The 22,558-nt window shown below is 42.6% G+C and overlaps 2 protein-coding genes across 2 annotated transcripts; both read left to right on the top strand.

Annotated features, from left to right (window-relative positions):
- Nucleotides 1-9,144: 9,144 nt before the first annotated feature.
- LOC134076239 (tumor necrosis factor ligand superfamily member 14-like) lies at nucleotides 9,145-14,710 on the top strand. The gene is made up of 4 exons (XM_062531242.1): nucleotides 9,145-9,771; nucleotides 13,161-13,194; nucleotides 13,300-13,368; nucleotides 13,477-14,710. Exons 1-4 carry the CDS (start codon nucleotides 9,571-9,573, stop codon nucleotides 13,869-13,871), a joined length of 699 nt encoding a protein of 232 aa, XP_062387226.1. The 5' UTR covers nucleotides 9,145-9,570; the 3' UTR covers nucleotides 13,872-14,710.
- Nucleotides 14,711-15,152: 442 nt separating this feature from the next.
- LOC134077350 (tumor necrosis factor ligand superfamily member 6-like) lies at nucleotides 15,153-18,504 on the top strand. Its single transcript, XM_062532906.1, has 4 exons — nucleotides 15,153-15,847; nucleotides 16,671-16,701; nucleotides 17,035-17,103; nucleotides 17,208-18,504. The coding sequence occupies exons 1-4, from the start codon at nucleotides 15,638-15,640 to the stop codon at nucleotides 17,591-17,593; spliced, it is 696 nt and encodes a 231-aa protein (XP_062388890.1). The 5' UTR covers nucleotides 15,153-15,637; the 3' UTR covers nucleotides 17,594-18,504.
- Nucleotides 18,505-22,558: the final 4,054 nt, after the last annotated feature.

Genomic DNA, 22,558 nt, shown 5'->3' with positions numbered 1-22,558 from the left:
ACGGCACGGGTGCTCCATTGGTCAACTGGAAAGTGCAGAAAAAATAAAATTAGAACCACAGCATTTGAGTATCATAGATATCAAATATCCGCCAATTTAGCAATATCAAGTGCGCAGGAGCAATGGAGGGCATGTGCTGCGGCACGGGTGCTCCATTAGTCAACTGGAAAGTGCAGAAAAAATAAAATTAGAACCACAATATAAGGACATGTGCTGCAGCACTGGTGCTCCAATGGTCAACTGAAGAGACTGAAAGTGCAGAAATAAAATTAGAACCACAGCATGAGTAAATACTTATCTACCAAAATTAGTCAAATCAAGTGCAAATGAGCAATGAGATACTGTAGCCCAAAAGCTGTAGCCTAGACATCAAGGAGAAGTGGTGAGCCACACATTTATGGGAAAGGAGCAGTAGCCTATGCACTGTTATAGGTGCTCGGTCAGCTAGGAAGTACTAAGCAAAGCTACACGCGGGTGTAGGTGCTCCCATGATCAGCTAGGGAAGGGTTTTGATTTGTTTGCATTCTAAAACGCACGCACTGGAGAAAAAACCCTGGTCCTCTTTACAATGAGTGACCGAGCAACAGCTCCAGAGAATCAGCTACCTTGAAGCCTGAGCGGGCATTGAGTTGGGTTAAAGAAATGCAGGCGATTATACTATGTTACTATTTCGTGAAAGAAACTACCATGTTTCATGCAGTGGCAGAACATTGACTTTGACTCCGTATTTCACACGCACGGTGCGCAAACAAGTTCATGTAAATTGATGTGTAGGCCTACCTCTCGCAAGTCAATCGCCGCGATAAACTCGTTAGCAAAGTTATCAGCAGTTAGCGGCTTGCTTGTAAGAAGCCTTACCTCTAGAAGCAGCTGTTTGCGGTTTCGCAGTAAAAGCAAATGGCAAATTGAGCCAATTAAAACGTTGAAGCTAAATAAGACTGAAATGTAGCCGGGAGCCTTCAGCTCAGCTAGAGACTGCTAGAGACCCATGCGGCCATGACGGCAGAAGCAGCAGCAGTAGCCATGCACGCGTTAGCCTTAGGGGAAAAGCTAGTTTGGTTGGTAACGTACGCGGCAAGTATAGAAGTGATAAGCTGGCCCGCGCAAATCATACGGAATACCGGCAGCCTACTGAACAACCGAACAACAATGAACCATGAAGCAAGTCTAGTAGTGGCTACTCCGAAAGCCTACTGATCTATGAACGGACCCAACACAGCCTAAATTAACTAGCCAAAACAACCAAACAGTAAACCAATGAGGCTTCAGCTAGCCTGTAGCTACGATTGCGACGTGAGTTTTAAGACAGTCTTTACGGAACAGCTTTACATACAAAATGACAAATAAGAACGGCCTCACTGCAATTGTTTCCCGTGAAACCTAGACGCAATGAAGTCTGTAAACGAAAATCTAAGCCAGCAAGTTCTGCTCGACAACGAGAGGCAAGTCACTTGCAGCGAGCAAAGTTAGGCAAGTTTAGGCCGCCGGCCGGTGCTGCTGTTGCTTTGCGAGCGAGAAAAACGCTGCAGAAGCACCGGCAGGTGAGCGTTGACTAAGCCATCAAGTTTATAGGAAGTGGAGGCGTGGCAAAGTTTTCGTCACGTTCCTCTCGAACTTAAGTTTGCAACTGCATAACGTGTCGGTGTAAAGAACTGGACTGTCGCAACTGTGGAAAAAGGGGCCATATTGAGCGTGTCTGCCAAAGCAAAAAGAATACAGGGAAAATGTTTAAGCCTGAAAATAAACAAGAATACAGAAAAGAAAAGAAAAAAAGGCCAGTTCATGCAATGAGGCAACAAGAGGAACTGTCTAGTGAGTCCACCGAGGACGAACCAGAAGTGAGTGTGTATACACTGAGAATTAATAAGATTTATGCGAATGATGAGGGTTATTGGGCAAAACCCCTGTTAGAAGGGCAACCAGTACAAATGCAAATTGACACTGGATCTAAAGCATCCATTCTCTCAGAAAAAGAGTACAGAAGTTACTTGCGACACCTTCCTCTGAGACCTTCAGATACCAGGTTCAACACCTACCTCGGTGAACCAGTACCCATGGCTGGCATGACAGATGTAACAGTGGAGAGTAACAATCAAGTGGCGAAGCTTCCTATCTATGTGGTTAAAGGTAATTACCCTGCCATCCTAGGTCGAGTCTGGTTGGAGAATTTGAGACTGGATTGGCAAAGTGTGAAGATGCTGTCACCCATTGCCACTGACTTAGCTGCCATTTTGAGGAAACATGAGGAAGTTTTCAAAAAGGAACTTGGTAGCATGAAAAACATCACCGTAAAGTTAAGTATCAAGCCAAATTCAACACCAAAGTTCCTGAAAGCCAGACCAGTGCCATACGCAATACGCACCAAAGTCGACAGGGAAATTGATGCCTTGGTCAGTAGCGGTGTTCTTGAACCTGTTGCTATAAGTGATTGGGCCACGCCTATTGTGCCTGTGCCAAAGAAGAATGGGGAAATTAGGATCTGTGGAGATTTCAAGGTGACACTAAATCCAGTGTTAGCAGCTGAACATTATCCGCTTCCACATATTGATGATCTGTTCGCAGGGCTTAGTAAGGGACAAAAGTTTAGCAAAATTGACTTAAGCCAGGCATACCTACAGATGCACGTACAAGAGGAGTCTAAAGAGCTGCTGACAATAACAACGCAAAAGGGGCTTTTCAGATACTGTCGGCTTCCATTTGGACTCACGTAAGCCCCGGGTCATTTTCAGCGCGCCATGGACCAGATCCTAAGTGGTCTTCCAGGTGTACAGTGTTACCTGGACGACATCCTTTGCACAGGAGATACCGATGAAACACACCTACGTCATTTGGATGCTGTTCTCCAGAGGCTACAAGACTACGGCCTGCGAGTTCGAAAGGACAAGTGCGAATTTTTCAAATTGTCGGTTGAATATTTAGGACATGTGATCGACGCAAATGGATTACACACCGCCCCATCCAAGAGCCGTGCCATTGTGGATGCTCCACGACCACAGAATGTCAATCAGTTACGCTCTTTTCTGGGACTGCTCAATTATTATGGGCGGTTTATACCTAATTTAGCGTCCATGTTGAAACCGTTACACAGTCTACTTTGCAAAGGAAAAGTCTGGGCCTGGAATGAAGCCTGTCAGGAGGCTTTTCAGCAAGCTAAAAACACACTGGTGGCGTCTGGGGTGCTGACCCATTTTGACCCGGCTCTTCCTATCCAGTTAGCCTGCGATGCATCGCCTTACGGAGTAGGGGCTGTCATTTCCCACATAATGCCAAATGGAGAGGAAAGGCCGATTGCATTTGCCTCACGAACTCTGAACAAGGCAGAGTCAAATTACGCACAGATAGAAAGAGAAGCTTTGAGCATCATCTATGGAGTGCGTCGTTTTCACCAGTACCTGTACGGAAGGCGCTTCACACTTTTTACTGATCACAGGCCCCTGACTTCAATCCTGGGTCCGCACTCGGGCATACCGTCGCTGGCAGCGAGTCGTATGCAGAGGTGGGCGCTGCTGTTATCAGCTCATTCTTATGACATAAAGTACCGTAAGGCAGACCACCATTGCAATGCGGATGGGTTATCCAGGTTACCCCTACCTGTTACTAAACCTGAATCGAGCGACACGGATGTCTTCTACTTTAGTCAGATAGAGGGTGCGCCTATATCAGCTGCGCAAGTGAAAAAGGCAACACGCACTGACCCTGAAATGGCAGGGGTCATGGACATGGTGCTGCGGGGCCATTGTGACAGTGGTGTTTCCAGCATTCAGCCGTACATCGCCAGGCGAACAGAATTGTCTGTACAGTCTGGTTGCCTGCTATGGGGGAGGAGGGTGGTCATTCCACTACAACTACGCAAAACCATCCTACAACAACTCCATGCAGGTCACAGCGGAATAGTTTGCATGAAAGAACTAGCAAGGAGTTACTTCTGGTGGCCAGGAGTGGATCGTGAGATAGAAAGAGTAGCAAAAACCTGTCACGCATGCCAGAAAGTTCGAAGCACTCCGCAGTTAGCTCCCCTACACCCTTGGGAGTTTCCGGAAGAACCATGGCAGCGTGTTCACATAAATTTTGCGGGACCAGTGGAAGGACAGATGTTACTGGTAGCTGTGGATGCTCACAGCAAATGGCCCGAAGTGGCAATCATGAAGTCCACTACCACCTACAAAACAATTGAAAAGTTAGGGGAAATGTTTAGTCGTTTTGGTTCCCCTTCACAATTGGTGTCTGACAATGGTCCCCAGCTGGTGTCACAAGAGATGACCGCATTCCTGCAAGCAAATGGTGTCCAACACATCAGATCAGCACCATTCCACCCGGCTACCAATGGCCTAGCTGAAAGGTTTGTCCAAACCCTGAAACATGCGTTAAAGACCTCTCAGGGGCAAGGGACGTTTCATCAGCGGCTGCACCGCTTCTTGTTGACATATAGGAACACGCCCCATGGCACCACAAAAGTCTCTCCAGCAAACCTGTTGTTCAAAAGAGATCTGCGAACCAACTTCGACCTCCTGAAGCCAGCAGCAGTGAAGGACACTGTTCAACACCAGCAGGGAAAGCAAGTCCAGCAAAGGAAACAACGAGCTAAAGAAAGAGTTTTCTCTCCTGGTGACCAGGTGCTGGCGAGGAACTACAGCAGTGGACCAAAGTGGGTTTCCGCGACCATTATGACGCAGACCGGTCCGGTTTCCTATACCGTCCAGACTACTCAAGGCTTCACATGGAAGAGACATGTCGATCAACTGTTACATACAGAGGCAGCAGCAACACCTGAGCGGCCTTCGATGGAGTGTGCTGAAGAGTTCCTGGAGACCTACGACAGTGACTCAACAACACCATCCCCTGGGAGTGCCTCTATTCCTGAGGTGCCGGTTCCTGACCCTCCGCCAGAGATGGTGGAGCCTGCGTCCACACCTCTGGGACCTATACCATCACCTTCCAGAGATGGTACGACGGCTTTTCCCAGCGAGAGACGGTACCCGGCAAGAGAGCATCAACCTCCAAGGCGTATGGACTTATAAACTCTACTATAGAAGCACACCCAAGTTATTGGGGCAGAATAATCTCCATGGGTGTGTCACGGGATGAGGTAGTCTACCCTCATCTCGTAGTTTTCTGTGTGAGTTAATAATGTAAAAAAAAAAAAAAAAAATGTGTGTGAGGGGGTAAAACAAGTAATTTTGGAGGTTTGTGGAATATTGTTTTTGGGGGCAGCTAATGTATGTTCATTAACAGTTTACATTGAAAGTCTGCAGTAATGCTAGACCTGTACATTTGGGTTGTTAAGATTTGCAGGGACATTTGTTGCAAGGGGGGAGGAGATGTTATGTTTGTCCTATATTGATCCCGTAGGTTTTGTGCAAGGCTTGATGGGAAGCTGGTAGGTTTCGTTTTCTCTGTAATTGCTATGCAGCAAGACAAGTAAACATTCATGAGAACATCTCTGCATTGGAAGTGTTTATTAAGAAGTTCATTAAGTTATACCAGGATATAACATCAACTGTATTACAAGGGATTACATTGTCATTACATTTCCCCCGGAGCAACTTGGGGTTAAGTGCCTTGCTCATGGGCACAATGGTGGAGTCCAGGAATTTAACCCACAACTTAGGCTACTGCAGTGATCAGTGCACAGTACACAGAATGTAGCATTATCCCTATTATCCATTAGGCCTACTGTATATTAAATGGTCTCATAGACATGCTTTTCTCACCTCCAGGCACTTGATTTTATGGAATGATTAGACCAGGGAAAATCATTCCAAGTCTAGTTTATGATTATATACTACAGTGGACAATAACTGGCCATTACGTTCTCATACGGTCATATTCTCGTACTGTTCTCATGCTCTAAGCTTGCTTTAGACTACAGGGGTATCCGAGTCTGGGGACCAGATCCAGCCTGCCAATAGGTTTCATACTTTCCTCTGGATGTTTTGGGTGGGAAGGGAAAATTAGAGAAAAAAAGAGATATTTACATCCAGTTGTCTTTAGCAATATGCAATAAGCAATATGTTTATGATATAAGGTACAAACCATCCTCAGGAAGGAAATGGCCGAAAAAACTGACATGAAAGCAAGATTTGTGCGAGAGAAAGAGTGGGTGTGATTGACAACAAACAGTAGACAGTGACATGACTGTCACCCCATTATACACAGAAATGTCCCACATGCAAGACGCCAGCAAACCAGACACCAGCAAACCACTTTCCTGTCAAAATCTCAAAAAACGTATAATTGATCGCCACTTCCACTTGGAATTGACTGACAAGTATTTTACTTTACCCTCTGTGTGAATGCGTGCAAGCGAAGTGTAAGTGGCTAGGGAGAAGGTGAAATACTGTAACTAGTTTCAGGCCTACCAGCAACCAAACCTTTTATCACTTCCTGATTAGTCATGTGACCAGCCATAGACATCCTCAGATGTTGGCCTGCATCATGTGGCTGCCTGTGTTGCAGTCACCTAGATACATGACCCAAAACAACCTCTGGTACATCTTCATTTTGTTCTGGCTTCTAGAGTGCAAATGGACACTCATCACTGAGTTATAAAGGTAGACCTATGTTACTTAAGTGCAGTGTTGGGAAGGATACTTTCAAAACGTATTCCGTTACAGAATACAAAATACATGCCCTAAAAAGTAATTTGTAACGTATTCCGTTACGTTACTCAATCTGAGTAACGTATTCTGAATACTTGGATTACTTCCGCATTGAATTGCGTTTTGTAAGTGTAGGAATGCGCCCATCAAATCCAAAATTCGGGGGTGTTCTTCTGTTCCAAATGGCTGAATGCGGCCCACGTAGGCCTACTGTACGAGAATAGAATTCAAGTTGGAACAGGGGCATAGCCTTATAGCCAGAAATTAGGTGTGTGAGATTTTAGGTGGCATCAACCCAGTAAAAATGAGGGGTGCAGATATGACCGGTCGGTGGGACGCAAATTACCTGGAAATGTAAACACTATAGCCTACTGCATAGCCTATCAGTGCTCTCAACAATGAACGTGAGTAAATGACAATCAAAAACCGCACGTTAAATACGCTAGGGCCTACTCGCAAGAATAATACACTTGCATAGGCTGCACCATAATTCATTTTAAAACTTAAATATAGCCTAGATCTACTTACAAACAAATAACCCATGAGCTATTTCAAGTTGGAATGAAAACCTCAGAATGAATACAGTGCCTATTAAGATGGGTTTCATCGTAGGTCTACTGTAAATCAACACGTGAACCAGGCTTTGTTTATTGATTGCTAAGACTGTACAACCGACTGGCCGATGTAAGCAATTAATAGGCCTACTTGGGAAAATATCTTTTGAACAGACATCAAGGTCGGTGAGTAAGAGTTACTAACACTTTACTCCAAATTTGCTGTCAGTTATCTCCGATGGCGCGTCCATAATGCGCGCTGGCTGCGTTCTGACGGGTGCAAAGTGGCTAGTGCAAGACGACGGGGCTCGGATTTAAACATGGAAATAATTTAATCTAGATTGCTTTCCGGAAAATGCATGGAGTTGCCTTAATTTATTTAGAGAGTGAATAAACTTCGAAACAGTGAAGTATCCTCATGTAATCCATTGATTTCAACAATGTAACTGTATTCTAAATACCACCTGTTTAAGTTGTAACTGTAACGGAATACAGTTACTCATAATTTGTATTCTAAATACGTAACGCCGGTACATGTATTCCGTTACTCCCCAACACTGCTTAAGTGTACATTTGAATCGTTGAATAAGTGGTATTCAACTAGCCTGGCACGCCCTCCCAGTGACGTAGCCTAACACCTTCGGCGTTGCTGTCGCTGGTCTGGCCAACTGCTCATCGGGAAGGATTTCTGAATTCCGCAAAACTGCGGAACTGCCCCCTTTGGTCGAGAACCAATCAACTTTGAGCAGCTCCAACGGCTCTGGGTGGAGGCGTGTTCAAGGCAGAGGAAAGAGTGTTGTTATTGGTTTAAACTCGGCAAACCCCTTTCTGACATCGACCAGTAGCAAATGAGGCACTTAAAGGAGGCGGGTCAACCAAGCGCTTGGAGAAACCGTTTAGCACAGGCTCTTGGTCAGACTAAAGTCTCGCAGAGCCTTTCAAGTCGATGGCAATCAGACTAGTATTCAACAGTCCACAAATATAAACCTTTGAAATGAAAAAAGATTTTGCATCCCCAGGGCAAATTCAGAGTTAAAATCCCATGAAAAACCTTCAAATCCAAAGGCACATCTGATGGGTAAGTCTTTTACCATACTGTATATCTCCACTCCACTAACTATGTGCAATTGTTGTTCTTCGAATATTAACTCCTTATAGTCAAGTACACACAATTGAAATCTTTGTTTTGCACAATTAATTTGATAATTTTATTTATTCTCACCTCCAGGCATCGTCATATGATGAGCTTGCTTTAAACATTTCCTGTAGAGCTGATAATTCACTTCACTTGTGAGCATAGGAAGTGACACACTGGGGTGGGCCAGGGGATGTAGGCCAGGTGGTGGTGATATTTGGGTAGGTGGCCTATTTTTACCTCCTGTGAACACCAGCAGCACCCATTAAAAATGTCAGCCCTGAAAGAGTGCTAACCAAGCATGCAGTCAAATTGATTGTGTCAGCTGTCTGTGTGAATGAAGATCATTATTATTAACCCTGGTATTCATATCAAATGTCCAATCCAGACTCTTATTGGGAAATATATTGAGCCATTTAAAGGTTGACTACTGCTGCATATATTGTATTTTATGCTTTGTAGCTATTAACGCAACTGTTATTAGTATAAAGGTATAAGAAACGTTCCAAGTTTTGTTGCAAGTGAATTACAGCATTAGGCTCAGGCTATAATACACCATGTATAGTGCACTATCCTGGGATAGCGTGAGAAGTGTTCTGGAACCCTTATTTAAATAATAAATAACATTAGAATAGTATTATACATGTATAACCTCCTGTAACACTTTTCTTGAAGGCATCTACTTAAGAGTGACATGACCCTGTCATGATACATGAACCCTAACCCTTACCTTAACCTCTAACCCTAACCCTAACCTGTCATGACAAAAATATGCTATTGATTCTTTTCTCTCTCTCTCTCTCTCTCTCTCTCTGTCTCCTTCTTTCTCACGCACACACACTCTGGGGGGCGATTGTGTGAGAGGAGGTGTCATCTCTAAAGAGGAAGAGACTTTTCTTGTGTATGACACCTTAGGGGTAGGGGTATATGGGTAGGTTATAAAGCTCATTGCATAATCACACTCTCTCTCACTCAGACTGGCGAGCTTGTGCTTTCTCTTGCTGTCTGTGAAGGGTCTCACATGGTGTCATCACCCAACTAAAGAAGAACGGGAAGATCAGTAGAGGTGCAAGTTACTTATAATCGTCTTTTTTTTCTTTAGAAAAAGGTATTGCGTAAGGTGTTAGTTGAAGTCCTTGAATCTTGAGAAGGACAATGTTTAGGTAACCTCAGAGAGAATCTTCAAGCAAGTTTACTGGACTGTTAGTTAGATCGAGACATATTGCGGACCGAGCTTTCTGTAGGAGATTTTTCAGTGTTCCGGAACACGTTCAAAGTCACCATGGCAGACTTTGGCCGTACTTATCCCCCTCCACCCGTGGTGGGCACCTACAATTCGTATCCTCCTCTACCGCCCAAACCGCGGCCTCTGAAGGCGAGAAGCATGGCTCGACCGGCGCTGTTTACACTGATGACTCTGGTCCTGTGCGGCCTGGCGATCGAGGCCTGCTTCACCTACAAGCTGTACCAAAGGCTGCCCCCGGTAAGTAGCGTTGCCTCTAACATTAAAATAGTATTATAGGTGGTAGATAGATACAGTAGATAGATAGATAGATACTTTATTGATCCCCAAGGGAAAATTCAAGATTCAAATACAAATTCAAGGTAGTGTAGTGGTTAAGGAGCTGGGTAGTAGCCTGAAAGTTGTTGGTTCAATTCCCGGCTTCCACCGTTGTGCCCTTGAGCAAGGCACTTAACCCCAATGTAGTCTCTTGTAATGTAGTTGACATAATGTAAATCACTTTGGACAAAAGGTGTCTGCTAAATGTAATGTAATGTAATGCCTATCTGTCTCGACCTTCTGACTGATTTCTCTGGTTCGTCTCTTCAGTGGTGGGCCTCATCGTATACGTGACTTTCGGTATCTTTTTCACACATTTCTCTCTCTCTCTTCTCACCTCAGCAAACGTGTTCACTTTCTCATTCCTTTGACCGCTCTTTCTGTCTGTCAGTATATCAGTCGTCAGTGATGTGTTCAAGGAAAATGTATAGTTAATAGTTTCCAATTAATTTGTATATCAGTGCAGGTGTGGCAAATTCATGTTCATGTGTGAGTGAGTGCAGTGAATATCTTTTACAAGATGCAAGAACATATTGTATATTTATAAGAACATATTGTAAGTGAAGGTCCAAGTCAATGTCAAAAGATTTGAAGAAATTCCATGATGGACACGATGGGATTGCAAGTAACAAGACAAGTTAGTTAACGTCCCATGACACAACTGAAGAAAAAAAAAATCGATAGACAGGACGCTGACTGGGAACCCATGACTGATTCTCTCCTCCTGTGGGGTCTGTGGCTAGCGGCTAGACCCTACATTACACCTCTGAGCTGAAAATCCCCCCAGCTGAATATTAGCACGCACAGATGCATGCTTTTAGTTGGTCCAAGCTGCTTTTGAGTCAATCGAACTAAACCATCAAAAACTCCAAAATCTAAATCTGTGCAAAATGAGGGGAAGATGGGGGGTTTGTGGCTGGACAACTTTCTCTCAATACTGTAGAACACATTCTAGTCACTTTCTCCAGAGCACTATATGTACAATAGTTTATAGATATTCAATTGTATCCCCTGAAGACAGGAAATTGTGTTTTCTGATTGGCTGGTATGGTGGATTGTTATTAAAGCAACACTAAAGCGGTTTTTTTTTGTACCTTAAAATTATGTTCCCGGCCCCAGTCGTGGTGCGACTGGCTGGGGCACCTGCATCGCACGCCGGCGACCCGGGTTCGATTCCCACCCCGTGGTCCTTTCCGGATCCCACTCCTACTCTCTCTCCCACTCGCTTAAAAAAAAATATATATATATATATTATGTTCCCAAAATATTTTCAGTGGTTCGTAACGGCCCTCTGTCGGCTATAACCACACAATGTAAGTTTACCAGATCAGGTAGCAGATCTGTAGTTTGATGGAATGAGACATAAGAAACTACAAATTTAGCTTGCTGCGATGTCGCAATACATCATACATTCATAAAATCATGCAACATACTCTACCTTGTCTGTGGACATTGTTATTTGCTGGATAAACAAACAGCGTGCGTGGGACAGAGGAAAAGTGCTTTAGCTTTAAGTAAGGGATAACGGCCACCGAGGTGTCCTGATTTATGGAATTAATGGATGAGGCAGAGGCAAAGAACTCTACTTCACCAAGAGTTTACCAAAACTATTTCCTACGTGTTCCGAGATGCAGAATTAATAGCCACCCCACCAGCCAATCAAAAAAGAGTATTTCACGTCTCCGAGGGGTAAAACTGTATACCGGGACAAAGAAAAGTAGTACAACAAATGGAACAGGTTTAAAAAAAAAACCTGAACCACATATTTGGATAAGCAGGAAACAGCCTTCGAGATGCCTCTATATAATTAATGGACTTGGTGGAGGAAAATCGATTTGGCTTCGCGTTGTGGAGTTCTTTGCATCCACTTTGTCCATTATAGGCGCTCTAAGCGATGCTGGGTAATGTCACCAAACAAAACACAGAGATAGCTCTCTACTCATTGCCCCTCCTTTCCATGCAATTGAAACTCTCCTAAACACGCATATTGTCTGTGATTTGCTGGAACAGTTTTTTGGCCTAGATTGTTTTTCTTGCTGTTTTTGGAGCCTGGGATGTCTACAGAGACTGCATTTTCTGACAGTGTATTCAGGGCACAGGCAGCTATGGTGAGGTGATGTTTGCTGTGTGTGACAGAAAAGTTTTAGCCTAAAACACGTGACATCGCTTAGATAGACCACAATTAATTCCGCAGCCTACATGCGGACACCTCAGTGGCGGTTATCCCTTGCGTAGGCTATATTATAAGCACCCCTCCAACATGTCTGTCGGACAAACACGTACCAAAAAATGTTGACCCTGCAAAGCGAAACCAGTCCCCTTGCGCACAATGTTATTTTGAGAAAATCCACAATAAACTAACTTCCGGGTTGAAATGTTGAATTTCACGTTTTCGCATAATTCAACAGTATACCGTCTACAGTTTCATATCGTGAACTCATTTCATGGAAAAACATATACGTTTTGACTGTTAAACCCGGTGAAGATTCAGCACATTAGCAGTCATTCCCGTTGTCCACACCGCTTAAAAGGTGATTTCTCCTCTTCTGGCATATCGTGACGGGAGAACCAAGTCAACTTTAGATGCGGTTATCTTAGCGATAGTTTGTGTAATACCCTCGATATACATATAATTGGAAAGCTTAGTTTATGGCTGTTTATGTGAGAATAACTTAATTTTGTACATGTTACCAAAGCGACTAGTTTCACTTTGCAGGGTCACAAATGAGGGTCACAAATGAAAATAGTTGCTTAACCTGTGGTGAACAGGCTGTCACGTATCATTCAACTAAACAGTCAAGTACAGTATCACCTGGAGTAGTTCATAAAAATGGCTTGCGATCAATTCATTTCTTCATGCTTTTCATTTAGTCCATGAGGTACCATAGTATTAAGAGCATAAATGAAAAGTTTCACGTCGTAGAAGTAGGCATTCATTATTTCCACCTCTATGTGCCCGTTCCACTCCAACATGCCAACATAGCGCAGGGAACTTTAAAATTATTCAAATAACAGAAATATAATCAAGATGAATCCATTGATTTGTCTTTGTCTTGTTCAGTGTGACCTCTCCTTGACCTGACATTCACTCAGGTATGCAACCAGTGGCCTCGGCTAAACCGGTGAGCAGTGAAAGAGGAAGGAGCCCATTTTCACAATAGGTGGGAAGATGTAGAGAGGTGGTGGTCAGGGTGTGTGTGGAGTGTGTATTTGTTTGGCCAGTACAGGGCACCACGTGACCCAAAACATCCACTGGTACTGTATCTGAAATTATAACAACAACATGTATTTTCTTCTCTGTTTTCTTCTAGACCTCAGAAGGAGACTCACCACTGGGTCATGAAAGTATGTTACATAAGTGTACATTTAATTTGTTATCAAAATAAACAGTATCCAGCAGTCCATAAACATATTTTTGTGACATGTCGATCAATCAATTTACCTCTCCAGAGCAAATTCAACATAACAAGAGTTCAAATCCCATGAAGACTCCCTCAAAACCAATGGCTCATCTGATTGGTGAGTCCTTTCTGCCTTATATTTTAGCTAAAACATATGGATTCATTGTAAATGCATGTTGAATAAATGCATTCTTTTGTCATTCTTATGTCTTCCGTGGTGAAACAGGTGCAAGTAAACCTCGCAAGGATGGAGTCATCCTTTGGGATGCAAAGCCTGTGGATCAAACCATCATGCACAAAATGAAATACGACGATGGAAAAATCATTATTCAGAAAGAGGGCTTTTACTCTATATACTCCAAGATGTATTTTAAAGAGATACATCAACGGCTGATCCTACATGAGGTTGTAAAGACCACACCCCGCTACCCAAAAGAAATAGTTCTCCTACGGTCAAAAAGATTCTTTCCCAGAGCTGCACACACAAGTACTACAAATAGCTTCTTGGGAGCAGTGTTCCATTTGCTTGAAAAAGACGAGATATTTGTCAGGGTGAACAACCACACGGTGGTCATACTTCACCAATCAGCAGAAAACTACTTTGGTGCTTATATGGTGTAGCAATCAAGTCAAATGACAGCATCTTGACATACAGTGCATATGCTGATATTAACACCAAGGCAATACATCAAAGCAAGGCAAGAGTAAGACATTAAAAATGTCAATATGTGTATTTTATTTACAATGTATAGAAATAAGAGCACTGTATAATTAGCCTACTATTATTATTATGTTAACTCCTTATGTTCAAATATACATGATTAATATTATTGTTTTGCACAATTTATTTCTAGGAAATTATATATTGAATTCAGGAATTGTCACATATCAGATTTCAAGCACTTTATTTTCATCTCAAAGAAAATATCTACTGTGATCACAGGACTGCCTAACAACCTGTTCGTATTGGTATTTTTTAGTACTTAATGTAATTAATTATTATATTTCACCTTTGCGTCGTCATCTTATGTTGACAATCATACATTTGTGGTGTGGTGACCGAATGTAAAACTCACATGGCAATGTGCAGTGTGACTAAAACTTCCCTGTAATGTCCTGATAAGTAAACCAAGTATTACTATTATTATTAGGCTATTTATGTGTATAAATGCTTTATTGTAATATTTGATGACTGACCGTCGCAACACACATTGTATTATGTAATGACAGTCAAACCATTGTAATATTGGCAATATAGTCGTAATTCAGTGAAAATGCAAAACCTGGACTGTTGTCTCACCTCTGAAACCCTATTCCATTGTTATTTCGTACAATGAATGTAATAAAATAGTTGGAATAGTTGTAATAGTTGGTTTTGCAGGACATAATAGTGTATGTACTGTACCACAGAATAGCTGCGTTTATTAAAATAAACACAGCAGATTTCTGACATGTCTTAATAAAACATTTATCTCCATGATTTATTTTTCATCTTGCCTTCTGTTTTAAATGGTCATGATTCTGTACTAGCCTAAATAGCAATAGTTTTAACAAGAGGCTCATTACAGCTCAGCCATTAGACCTACTTGTAGCGAAATCCTCCCAAGTTAGCTTTAGTATAATCTGTAATCAGACAATCACACAAAGAAACCTGTACAGACTTCACATTTGCCAACGTGATGGTGACTTCCTCATAGAGAGAAATGAAGCAAAATACACATATTGTGCAATGGTCAAATACCACTGAAATGAAATGACCTGCTTTTTCGCATCTTCCCCTTAAAGATGTGTGTGTGTGCATGCGTGTGTTTGTGTGTGTCTCTGTGTGTGTTGACGGGGGAATATTTCAGACAAAGCATTCATTTCCCTTTTCTGAAACACACAGACAGGCAGGCAGCAGCAGTAGCATGATGCTGTTTTTGAGACCCTAGATCTTGACAGAGCGGCGAGGGTGCACATGGGCCACGCGCACTTTACAGGAAGTGTCAGGCCGCTTAGGCGTACTGCGTGGGAGGTGGAGGCAGCAGTCAGAGGAGTTATAACGCCCCATGCATGGACAATTGTACTCTCTTTCTTCATCTCTCTCTCTCTTTCATCCTCCTCTCTCAGTGACTAACAGCCTGGGCGGCTGTGCTTGTTTCCTCTTGATGGACCAAAATCAGGATTTAACCCTCTGTGTCATTTCTCTGGATTCCATGACCTTTGTCTTTAGAGGTCAAGAGGTCTGACATATGGTAGACTATTTCTGGAGGAATACTATCTCATTTAGATTTTTTTTTTTCTTTTAAGGACGATCCTTATCGCCCTTTCAGGGATTAAGAGTTATCGTGAGACAAGAGGGGGTCATTTTGACGCGTTTTCAGGCAGGAGGAGCACTTACTGTGGACATGGCAGCCTCTGGCAACTTGTACCCCAATACCTTCATAGTGGACACTCATACAGCTTATCCTCCTCCGCTGCCGCCCAAGCCGGTCCCCTTCCGCAAGAGAAGGAGCGTGGCTCAGTCGGTGCTGTTTGCCCTGGTCATTCTGGCCCTGTGTGGCATGGCGGTGGAAGCCTGCTTCATTTACAGTCTGTACAACAGCAAGTCCTCCGCGGTGAGTAGCCATTCCTGTTGTTAAGCGTGCCACCTTCCTCCTTTTTTTTCCATTGCTGACTCAAATGAAAAGCCTCCTCCTTACAAACTCAAGCAAACGTGTTCAACTTATTCGTCAATTTGCATTCAAATCAAGGATGTCTGTGAATGGCATTTCTTCCATCTCACATAAAACTTTTCTGATTTTAGTTTTCTGCATTTTTGTTCATACACATTTTGTCCATGTTATTTCAGGGTGAAAAGCAAGAATTTGAATGATCAGTTGAGTTTAGAAAAATGTAGAAAATAAACGTAAACCTGAAAGCACTGTAGATTTTGCCATTGTGGTACAAAACTGGGAAGATACCGAACATAAAAAAGAATTGAACTCTTTGGGCTTGGCTCGAAATTCACATAGCGTGCCACCAAACAATATCAATGCCAAAACCAGAAAACTGTCAATACTTTCAGAAAAGGGAAAGAGGTACTGTAGCCTTGTTTAGGGCATGGCGTGGAATCAACATTTGTGGTGAGCACTTATACAATGGTTTGTCCCAGCATGATGTGAAACCCCAATAAGAGAAGTTCCCCTATGATCTGACTATGGCAGCCTATCCTGGGGTTTCGTTTATGTTTTGAGCTAAGGAGTACTGCCAATAGTCAAGGTGTCTAGACTGAGTCATGAAACAGTAGGTTCATGTGCTGTGCTGCTTTGTACTGTAAATGTCAATATGACTGTGGAGATGCCCCTGCTTGCCAGTTTCATCTCAGTTTCTCCAAAATCAAATGTCTCTTATTTGTATGTTTTTTTTCCAATCTGAGTTTAATTTCTTATCACTTCACAGAGTGACTCAGAACCACAGATGTCAAAACAAGGTACAGTTCAGCTCTATAACCTAACAATCATACCAGTCTACCATAACATAATACTTAAGCTCGGCTACACCGAGTTCGCAACTGAAGTGATCCGTTCAAGTAGCGTAAAAATAGTTTTCAAAGACTAGCCTAATTTCCTGAATGCACGCGCCACAGTCACATCTGGTGTAGCCTGTTCTATTGATAGCAGTGGAAGCTAATTGTTGCAGCAGATGCTACGTGAACAGAACGCTTCAGTTGCGTGCTTGATGTAACCTCCCTGTACAGTTCCTATGTCATTTCAGCACTCATTAAAGGATCAAAAACATCTCTTTCTCTGATTGATGAATACAGTTGCAGATACACCACCAACAAGAGCCAACCCTGTGATTTTACCCTCCAAACCTCTCGCCCATATGACCAGTAAGATTTGTCTACCTTTTACTACAGTAGCCTATTTGTTACCTTTTAGACAGACAGACATACTCTCTAATACCACAAAACTGTCTTTGTTATCGTCTCTGCAGGTAATCAGAAACCTAATGCTGATGGACTCATGCTTTGGCATGGCGACGGTGAAGCCATCATACATGGAATGGAATACAAAGATGGCAGCCTTATTATCCAGACAGAGGGATATTACTTTGTCTACTCCAAGGTCTACTTTACAGAGAAGCCCGACATTTCAATTTTGCATTGCATTGTTAGGACCACCGACCGTTACCCTAATGAGATGGTACTTCTTCAGTCAAGGGAATACATTCCCAAGTCGGCCAAAAACTTTAAAACAAATAGTTATCTGGGAGGTATGTTCCACCTCTTTGAAGGTGATGCTATACTTGTAAAGGTAAATAATACCCAAATCATACTGTCCACCTCAGCAGATAACTATTTTGGAGCCTATATGGTGTAGTAAAAGTGGCATAAACTGTGCATGCACTCCAATGGTTTTATTTCACATAAACACCATAGCCCATCTTATCATCTTGTTATTCCAACTGTCTATAAAAATGTCTCATGTTTAATGCAGAACATACATTTGTATCTATTTATAGACTTTTTCTTTCTCCTATGCTAATAGGCATCAATGTAGTAAATTGCCTCTAATGTTTGCAAAGGCTCTATGGTGTTTTAAGCCCCCAATGTCGTCTTCCAGGCAGTGCTGCCACGTCTTCAAGGCACCCAATCCTAACCCTAACCCTAACCTTAACCCATGCCTAACCTTAGCACCTTCCGGGCAGCACTGCCTTGAAGACAATGTTGGATACTAATACTCCAGGTTTTCTTGCTTTAAATGAGGAGGAAGGGGAGTGTGGTTTGTGTGTCAGTCAGGCCAAAGAATGCTTTAAAAAATCACACTTTTGGAATATTTTTTTTTTGTGTGTCGATTTTGTCATGATTTTTTTCTCTTTTTTTTCAAGTTTTTCACTGACAGTCTTTTGTCCTGTGCCTGGGACGTGCACAATGACCTCTCTGAACTAGTCAAAGGCCAGAGGCACTGGAGAGTCTGGAGTGAGGAAATGTGAAGGAAGCACTGAGAATAGAGTTGATCTATTTGGCATTTCATTTTCAAACCACCAAGATTTTTTCATGTGACATACAGTATTTTTAGCTGCAGCAACTTTTGATATCTCAAATTATTAGTGTTTTTTTATGTTTTGCAAATAATCTTGGTTTGGAAATAAAACTACTCAAGTTGAATGTATATTTTATAACTGTGAATAGATTAGTAATGTATTGTTGCACTTGCATTGTTGCAATAATAAAGTACTTATAATGACACATTTCTGGTGTGAAAGTATTCACACAGAGATTACTGTGATTTCTGCCTAAATTTGAACGAGTTGGTGTTAACATTCCATTCAAACGATAATTGCATTGTTGCCTTCGTCAAGCTCATCTTCAGTTCCACTGTATGTTCACGGACAACTCCTCAGACTGTTAGTGACTGTTCACAAACGCTAGTCGAAAACTCAAAGCTAAAGGAAAACTGTGAACGTTCGCCTATGTTCGCCTATTTGAATCTCATCCACAACAACATGTTACACAGCTGTATCAACACAAACAAATATAGGCCTAAGCAATACCAATCATATTAATTTCCACCAATTTCTTCATAACTTCTCAAATAAAATGCCCCCAAATGAACTCACAAATGACTAACACAACCAGTCTGCAAATACACATCAAAGCTGTCCTTGCCTAACATACACCTACACACACCCTGCGTGTCCACCAAAAGAAACCAAATAACATCCGGACACAAGCACAGGCTGACAGTCAGTCTCTTGCCTTTTGGGGGCTGCAGCGCGGTTGGTGCCCTGGTCTTCTGCAGCAAGCTTCAACCACAGCAGTTTACGGTCAGGCCGGAAAGGCCTCCATCTTGTTTGCAGTGCACTGCTACAGGAGGGGTGGGTGCACGGGTTCTCCCTGTCTCTTCATGCACAGCACGACTAGATGGTGACCTTCACACAGTCCATTAGCATTTTGCTCCTGCACCCTCTCGGGGGCATCTCTCGATTCACCTCAAACAGAGATGAGTTCACGGTGTAGTAGCACAGGGGGTAATTGCGTTCATGTGTTGCAAAAGGGGGTCAGAGATAACCAATGTGTCTATGTCATGTTCTACATGGTCGTGTCGTCAAGCGTGTCATGTCGAGTCATGTTCCACTGCATGTTTCTGAACTTGTCTACTTCTGATCCATTTCATTGTGTCATTCTTATTTTCACATCCTCTCTTTTCTGTCACTCACACACACACACACACACACACACACACACACACACACACACACACAAACTCTCTCACACACACACACCTTTTTTTTATTAATGTGTAGGTTTTGTGAGTGAGTGTTTGTGAGTGTGTAGGTGAACGTGTGAAAGCTAGTGTGTCTCACACATATTTGACGATCTTAACTGAGCACTAAGAGTCTTAGTTCTTTCTTTCTTTTTTTTTCTTCCTCTCTCCGCGGCTCTATTCTGAGAATCTGCTCTTTTGAGCTCACCCACGCCAGGGGCTCGTTCTTCATAACGCACTTGTGTATTTGTAAACGCGGAGAGGAAGTGGGGGGGTGGGGGGAGAAATGCAGCGCAGGTATCGGAGGAGCACGTCTGTTTCGCTGACTCACGTCTAGCTTTAGTTTTGAGCCTGTGCATCTATCTGGTGGTGGAACTTTCCATAACTGTGGCTGGAGATGAGACCTTATTGGAGCATGGTCAGTAATAGCAGGAGTGGTCACTTTCATTTTGACATTTATTCGCGTGAGTCACTGTCGCACAGGATAAGACACAGGTCACAGGTGGTCTAATCGGGCTCTGAGATATTAGATAACACTGGGGGTGTTAAGTTAGAACTCAAGGGGAAAAGCTTTGTGTGAATGTTATCTGTTCAAAAATGGCAACAAAGGACAAATGGACTCTATTTACAGCAACTTGAAGGAACTTTAAAGTCAAGCGGACATGCTTTTTTCTTACTTTTTATGTGTTCTTCACTTCCTCTGTATTAAGTAATTTCCACTGATATGTTTACGTATTTATCATCGAAAACCAAATGAGGAAGGACGGGTCACTAATAACAGAAGGGTCACTTAGAATTAGGATATGACTTATCATCATGCAACATCATCAGCAATAACCCATTGACAAATCACATTGAATTGCATCTCAGCATCAGCACATACACAGGACACCAGAGACAAAATTGCATTTGCTCGTTTTAATGCCACAGTTAACACTCCATACACAGAAGTAATACAATGACTATAATAAAGTGTTCAATATAAAATACCATACAGATGAGACTTGAAAAACGAAGACTTGATGAACTGAAAAACGTTTTCATAATAATACCACACATTCTCATGTCACGTTGATAAATGGACCATAAGTGTCAATCTTGGTGAGAATTCCAAATCCATTAAACTTGCACTACCAGAAACATGTCCAGGCATGACAGATGAACATCACACATGTATACATACACACAAGAATAGATTGCTTGCTGATGCTTTTGGCCCCCACTGTCAACTTCAAGGCAGCACTGCCACCTGTGACTTCAAGGCAGCACTGCCTTGTCTAACCCTGACCACAACCCTGACCTTAACCCTAGCACCTTGGAGGCAGTGCTGTCTTGCTGCCTTGAAGTTGACGGTGGGGGCCCAAAAGATCATAGAAATCACTATACCTGCAACAAATAAGCATTCTACACAACATGCACAAGGTGATTACTTGTAAAAAATGCATTCTATCAGAGCAAGACTGAGAGCACCACTGACAATAGAAAACTTTCAAGGCTCTCCTCAAACCTCCACCACAGCCATCAGCTACTTCACTGTTAGCAGATGACTTTGCAACATTTCAACATATCAAATGCCTTGTGTTGGCATAATGGCATCATTGGAATTTTTCTCTCCTCTCGATGAGGAAGCGGTGTCTCAACCACTTGAGAAGCGAAGTAGCCAACAACGGGCCCTTTGGGTCCTGTCCTGTCTCTTCTACAGTTCTACAGTCACACCTGCTGTTCTCCAGTACTGGCATTCACACATGTGTTTAATATTTCACTCAATTCTGGAACAGTTCCTTCCTCTTCTAAACAGGCAAGGGTTACACCTTTGATAAAGAAAAGTACACTTAATCCGACTTCCTTTATCAGAATAATCTACTATACCCTGTGCAGTCTGGTTTCAGGAGTCGTCATTCTACTGAAACTGCTCCTTTGTCTGTGATTGAAGCATTGAGAGTAGGTAAGTCCTCTGCTCAGTATTAATTCTTCTAGATTTATCTGCAGCTTTTAATACTGTTAACCATGACATTCTTCTTTCTGAATCTTACCTTAAAGGGCATTCTATCAGCGTGTCTTGGCAGGGACAGGTACAGGGACAAAGTCTCATAACCTCACCACAGGTGTGCCTCAGGGATCAGTATTAGGGCCCCTGCTGTTCTCTTACACCACGTTGAGACCGTTCACTCCCATGGATTTGGCTATCATTGCTATGCGGAAAACACTCAATCTTTCCTGCCTGAGGACTCTAGCATTTCCCATCGGATTTCTGCACACCTTAAGGATATTGTTGCCTGGATGAAATATTGGCACCTTCAGTTGAAATCTAGCTTTTGGTGTTTCCAGCTAAAAACAGCTATTCCCCAGCAGCTTGAATCATCTTCACTGAACCCAACTAGATTGGGACATAACTTAGACGTCGTATTCGTGACCTTATCTGACACAAGACTCCACACAGCGGCTTGTACAGGCCATGGTTATCTTGTAATTCACTGTTAGCTAGCCTACCTATTTGTGTAGTAAGATCATTACAACTGATTCAGAATGCTGCAGCACGCCTGGTCTTCAATCAGCCAAAGAGGACACATGTATTGTATTGTTCTCTTTGCGTATGTGTACTGTATGTGTTTGTATACTTGTATGTACTGTATTTATTGTCCATTTGTAGCCTATCCTTTTTTGTTCTGTGTGTTTGTAAAGCGTCTTTGGGTACCTTGAAAAGCGCTAAATAAAACGTATGTATTATTATTATTATTACATGTAACTCCTCTCCTAACTACTCTCCACTGGCTCATAGTGGCCGGAATTAAATTTGAATCACTCACTTTGGCCTATAGGACACTGACTGAATCTGCTCCCTACTTTCTAAATTCAGTGATCAAGATGTATATCCCCAATGGCCCATTGTGGTCTTCTGATGAGCGTCTGTTGTGTTAACCATGCCATAAACGCTAGGTCAAATTCAAGACTCTTTTCCTCAGTGGTTCCTTGTTAGTGGAAAGAGTTGCCCAGTGTTCTGTGTTCCTGTGATAGTTTTGGGTCTTTCAAGAGGGGTCCTAAAAGGCATATCTGTTCAACATGCACTTAGTTTATGAA

This window comes from Sardina pilchardus, chromosome 3 (assembly GCF_963854185.1).
Source record: "Sardina pilchardus chromosome 3, fSarPil1.1, whole genome shotgun sequence".
NCBI classification, from domain to species: domain Eukaryota; kingdom Metazoa; phylum Chordata; class Actinopteri; order Clupeiformes; family Clupeidae; genus Sardina; species Sardina pilchardus.
This window is presented reverse-complemented; position numbering and strand designations above follow the sequence as displayed.

What these genes read in the sequence shown, in the direction of transcription:
- LOC134076239 (XM_062531242.1), top strand. Translation starts at nt 9,571, where the DNA reads ATGGCAGACTTTGGCCGTACTTATCCCCCTCCACCCGTGGTGGGCACC. An exon ending in CTCACCACTGGGTCATGAAA is followed by an intron (nt 13,195 to 13,299) that starts GTATGTTACATA and finishes TTACCTCTCCAG; the next exon opens with AGCAAATTCAACATAACAAG. An exon ending in ACCAATGGCTCATCTGATTG is followed by an intron (nt 13,369 to 13,476) that starts GTGAGTCCTTTC and finishes GTGGTGAAACAG; the next exon opens with GTGCAAGTAAACCTCGCAAG.
- LOC134077350 (XM_062532906.1), top strand. Translation starts at nt 15,638, where the DNA reads ATGGCAGCCTCTGGCAACTTGTACCCCAATACCTTCATAGTGGACACT. An exon ending in ACAACAGCAAGTCCTCCGCG is followed by an intron (nt 15,848 to 16,670) that starts GTGAGTAGCCAT and finishes ATCACTTCACAG; the next exon opens with AGTGACTCAGAACCACAGAT. An exon ending in ACCACAGATGTCAAAACAAG is followed by an intron (nt 16,702 to 17,034) that starts GTACAGTTCAGC and finishes TGATGAATACAG; the next exon opens with TTGCAGATACACCACCAACA.